The sequence below is a fragment of the Diadema antillarum genome, unplaced genomic scaffold, assembly GCF_040938485.1.
Source record: "Diadema antillarum isolate AM-2024a unplaced genomic scaffold, OU_Dant_1.0 seq00000520_RagTag, whole genome shotgun sequence".
Classification (NCBI taxonomy): domain Eukaryota; kingdom Metazoa; phylum Echinodermata; class Echinoidea; order Diadematoida; family Diadematidae; genus Diadema; species Diadema antillarum.
The window spans coordinates 142,027-147,570 of record NW_027271472.1 but is presented as its reverse complement, the minus strand read 5'-3'; the positions used below and the strand labels follow the sequence as shown (position 1 = coordinate 147,570).

General features: G+C 42.7%; 1 protein-coding gene across 1 annotated transcript; it reads left to right on the top strand.

The window, feature by feature from the left end:
- The first annotated feature begins 591 nt into the window (after nt 1-591).
- On the top strand, nt 592-2,288 carry LOC139734275 (E3 ubiquitin-protein ligase TRIM56-like). The gene is made up of 2 exons (XM_071645070.1): nt 592-1,677; nt 1,722-2,288. The coding sequence occupies exons 1-2, from the start codon at nt 592-594 to the stop codon at nt 2,286-2,288; spliced, it is 1,653 nt and encodes a 550-aa protein (XP_071501171.1).
- Nucleotides 2,289-5,544: the final 3,256 nt, after the last annotated feature.

Sequence of the window (5,544 nt, the reverse complement as noted above, 5' to 3'; positions counted from 1 at the left end):
CTCCCTCGCTTTGCGCCCCCCCTTTTTTAGGAGTTCCTGTATCCACCCGGGGGGGGGGGGGGGGGTTGTCCATTTTTCTTTTTGTGCCTATCCTTTTTATGTCGCCCTCTTGTGTTCAATAACCGCATAACCCAATCGCACCGCGCGGCGTACGAATCGTTGGCAAAGGGATCGCGACACCCCACAAATTGCTACCCCACGAAAAATTATGGGACTGCCTCTACAATCTACGAGACCTTCCTAATATTGAGCTTCAGAGGGCGGTTTACTGTTAATAATTGGGGGAAAAATACCGCCCGGGCAGCGGGCTACCCTGGAGTTTGTGATTGCGATGTAAATCTCGAGCTTTGTGTACGCGCTAACTTGTGTACGTGTGAATCCCCCTATTGATTAACTGATTGATTGATTGTTTGCTAGACGTAACTGATTATGTGATACAGCATTGTAAGACTACCAGGGTTATTTTTACTATTGAAGCTCTCATAATATGATCATCTACCTTCGTAACAGAATATTGACGGAACTAGTTGACAGAGTAGAGAGGGTTTCATCGAATCTATCTTTTTTTTTCTTTTACACAGAAACGTCACCATGGCAACCAGTGTCAAAAACCTCGTTGCGCAAACCCTCCAGTGTCCCATTTGCCTAAACGTCTTTGTTGATCCAAGGCTCCTGTCCTGCTCCCACACCTACTGCAAAGACTGTCTGAAACAACTCTCTAACTCGGGATCTCAGTCCAAGGGGCGCAAGATAACCTGTCCGGTTTGCCGCAAGATCACCAAAGTGCCTAATTCAAATGTGAACCTGCTGCAGTGTAACTATCCAATCAAGTCTCTAATCGAAGATGTCAAAAACCAGACCCAAGCCTGCACCGTATGTCGAGGAAACGAGAAGCCCCTAGCCATCACCTACTGCCAAGAATGTGACGACTACATGTGCGACGACTGCCACAAGACTCACGACAAGTGGGACAAGTTTGCGGGACACGAGGTTGTGAAGGTGGATGGCATCATTTCGGGGGTAGTTTCCAAGAAGAAGCGCCGTAAATGTAAGAAGCACAAGTCTGAGGACGAGGAGTATTTCTGCGACGAGTGCAAGAGGTTCGTCTGTTTCCGATGTGGCGTGATGGAACACAGTCAAGCGGGGCACAAGGTCCTTGACGGCAAAGCGCATGACGATGAACAGAAGAAGAAGATCGGCGAGCTCCGTGGTCGAGCCGACGTCAAGATGTCGAAGAATAATCAATATATCGCGTTCGTCAAGGAGCAGCAGGCACAGATGAAGCACGTTCTGGAGAAGCTCTCCCGAGAGATCGAGCAGGCGTGCGAAGAATCGATCCATCAGCTTCAAGAGAAAAGAGACCACCTGATCAAGGAGTGTACGAGGCGTATCGAGGAATTTAACAAAGAGCTACAAAGCATGAGAGATGTCAGCAAGCTACGAATCAGTCAGATCAAGGAAATGAGTGATCTGGTTGAGAATGGTTTGAAGATGCCTCTAGAGGGCGTAGCGCTGACTGCGCATGGTACTCTGTGTCAAAAATTGGAAGAAGTTCTCGGAAAGAGTGATCCCGATTACGAACGGCCACTAAATACAACTTTGCAAGGAAATCGCGTCGCTTTTCAGCAGACTAGACGAGGAGTGCCATGTTTGAATGAGATTAATCTGGGAGAGATTGTTATTCTGTCCCCCGATACTAGTACTGGAGGAAACTTCAACAGTGTCATGTGGCCGCTGCCGCCGTCGCTGTCGTCGAGTCCCCCATCGCCGCCACCGTCGTTGTTGTGGGATCTCCCACCACTGCCGCCATCGTCTTCGAGGGGTACCCCACCGCCGCCATCGTCGTCGTTGTGGGATCTCCCACCACTGCCGCCATCGTCTTCGAGGGGTACCCCACCGCCGCCATCGTCGTCGTTGTGGGATCTCCCACCACTGCCGCCATCGTCTTCGAGGGGTACCCCACCGCCGCCATCGTCGTCGTTGTGGGATCTCCCACCACTGCCGCCATCGTCTTCGAGGGGTACCCAACCGCCACCATCGTCGTCGTTGTGGGATCTCCCACCACTGTCGCCATAGTCTTCGAGGGGTACCCCACCGCCGCCATCGTCGTCGTTGTGGGATCTCCCCCTGCCGCCATCGTCTTCGAGGGGTACCCCACCGCCACCATCGTCGTCGTTGTTGGATCTCCCACTGCCGCCAACGTCTTCGAGTGGTACCCCACCGCCGCCGCCGGTGAAGTGGAGGAGTTCCCCACCGCCGCCGCGGGTTTGAAGTCATTTTTCCTTTGAATGCGGGATTGACTGCATGGGTGCACGTCACGAAACCGACACCCACAAGTCATACAGCTTACAAGTCATACAGCCTATACGAGTCATACAGCTAACAAGTTATACAGCCCACTAGTTATACAGCCCACTAAGTATACAGCCCACTAGTTAATCAGCCCATGAGTTCGACACCAAGTAAAATATGCCCACGAGTTATACAGCCCATGAGTTCGACAATATGCACAAAAGGTTCACGACACCGACACTATGCAAATAAAACCCACGACACCGACACTATGCTTAAAAAGCTCACAAGACCGACACTACGCAAACAAAGCTCACGAGACCGACACTAGGCAAAATAGGCTCACGAGACCGACAATAGGCAAAGTAGTCCCACATGAGACCGACAGGATGAACAGCGCCACGTACAGACCAATTAATTGTATAGGGTATCCAGATAATGACATAACGAAGATATGAAAGATGGAAAAGGAGATTTGCTAGGGTATTACCCCGTCAATTGCCCTCCTTCACCCCTGAACTATTCAAGATCTTTGTGTTTGCGTGTGTGGGTGTTTGGGGAAAAATAAACAAAATTCAGTAAAAGTGCATGAGATGTTTCAACATTAGTTTCGAAAATGCCAAAACACTCTCCTTTCCCATTCCGCAAAACACATACCGGTATACACCTTCTTAGGAAAATAAATGATGTGGACATTCTGATCAACCAACTAAAAAATTAGCCAGCTGTGAAATGAAGTTTACCACAAAAAAATATATATACTATAAGAAAATTCATTGCACACCTGCTCTACATGATAAAGACGGGGAGTGGTCATCTGCGAAGGTGTTGATGTAGTATAAATTCACAGAAATAATGATTAGTAATCGTATTAGCGTTAAGGATTCGAGAAAAAAAGATGCATCTACGAAAACAGTTATTATATTTCTTGAAAAATGTACCGTTTTGAGGAGAATAATTTTACAAACACAACTCACAAATCGAGTCGAACCGCTGCGATATAAAACGTTTTCATCCGTTCAATGTCATACATTAGGGCCTATATAGTTACAGAGAAATTTACAAATTGAACTCTAAGCAGGCTAGAAATTGGGAAAGCCTATTAATGATAGCACGATGGCATTTGAAATTAAACCATACATCGTCCTTGTCCTCTATTATTTTTTTCATACTTTTTTGTGGGGGGGGGGGGGTAGAAGGGGGTCTCATGAAGAGGACAATTCTATTTTTAAAAAAGTAAAATTGGTAACAAAGTTGCTCCCCGTAGCGTGACAGAACAGCCACACGTGCTGTAGAAGTACATACTTGATGTCGTTGATATGTAGATGGTGCTATTCAATTAGTTGAATTGAATTGAATTGAATTGAATAACTGAAACTGCACTAGTCTTGCACTCGATACACAGTGAACAGTTCCAGCACGTTTATTTTCATATTTCACTTGATATCAAAATACAAGTACATCCAAAAAAAAGAGAATACAAACCAAGCAAGATACAAAATATGTTATAAGTCGGGTCATGAACAGAAAGTGTGTCAGAATACATAATGTACATAAGACAATTCTCTATAACTTGTGAAATATGATGGAACCGCAAAAGCAAAGCTTGTAAACGCAGATTCCATGAAAAAATATCGGTGTAAATTTGCTATGCAATCAATGGAGATAGGACACAAAGTAATAATGACGAAACGATATGAAAGCTAAAATAAAAGGGGAAAAGAAATAAAAGAAAAGAAAAAGAAAAAGTGGGGGAAAAAAAGAACCCAAAGAATAAATACTGAGTGAAAATATGGCATATAGATACACAAGTACAAACGTGCACATTATCTATAATCAACTTTATAATGAGTTCAAAATGTTAATACAGGTACGGATGCAGAGATTAATGGGAGCATAAACCAGAAATATACATTAAACGAGGATACTGCGCATATAACATATTTAAACAATCTAATCAGACTGGTTATATTCATTTATTAACATTGATTTCAATTTTTGTTTAAATGTATATAAACATACTGAACAATTAATCAAATCAGCGGGAAGATCATTCCAGAATTTAGGTCCGGTAAAAACAATTGTTTTTGAGCAAGGAGTGTGCGAGTACGTGGAAGGTGAAATGAATCTCTTTGTCTTGTGGGATAAGCATGGACGGCATAGTTTTTATGAAACATATGAGTAAATATGTCAGGCAAGCCGTTGGCTGATAACTGAAACATAAATGTTCCTAAGTTGTATAAAAACAAATCAGCAACCTTAAGGAGTCTGTTTTCAAAGAAGAAATAATTCGTGTGACAATAATAGTCGGCTAAATCAAATGAACGAGTAGCCCGTTTTTGTAGTTTGAAAATTTTATCAATGTATAATTTGGCACAGTTTCCCCAGGCAAGTATTCCGTAACAGAGATAGGGTAGAATAAGCGCTGAATATAATTTTTTTTTTCAAAATATACGTGGGGGAAAAATGTTTTAGCTTATTTAAAATCCCAGTATTTCTCGAAAGCATCTTAGATAAATAATCTATATGATATTTCCATGTTATTTCATGGTCAATATAAAGACCTAAAAATTTAAACGATTCAACTTGAGTCAAACAATCATTGTTCATTTTTATATCACCAGGCAAATGGATAGCAGAATTACTAAATAACATATAAACAGTTTTGTTTACATGAAGAGACAACTTGTTTGCTTGAATCCACATTTGAACCGACTTTAATTTTCTGTTCACTACATCTAAAAGGGTTAATGGGTTTCGATGTGAAAAGAAGATAATAGAATCATCGGCAAACAGAAGAAAAGATAAAACATTAGATGAATTTTTGAAGTCATTTATATAAAGAATAAACAAAAGTGGGCCTAAAAGGGATCCTTGAGGGACTCCACAAGATAGTGTTTTTAAACTAGAACTGAAGCCGTTGATATTTACAAACTGTTTCCTGTTAGTTAGGTAGCTCCTGAACCAGTCCAAGGCCTTTCCACGTATCCCATAGTGCGAGAGTTTCTAACAAAATACCGTGATCGATAGTGACCAAGACCTCGGACAGGACCAGGAATATACCAACAGTATGTGACGAGTCGTCAATAGCGTGGGCTACTTTATCGATAAAAGCAAGCGCAGCGTGAGTTGTAGAGTGTTTTTTCCTAAATTCAAATTGAGACTCACAAAAAATATTGCATTCGTTTAAGAACTTAATTACACGAGAATATATCAACTGTTCGAGAATAGACATCGCCGTCAAAAGAGAAA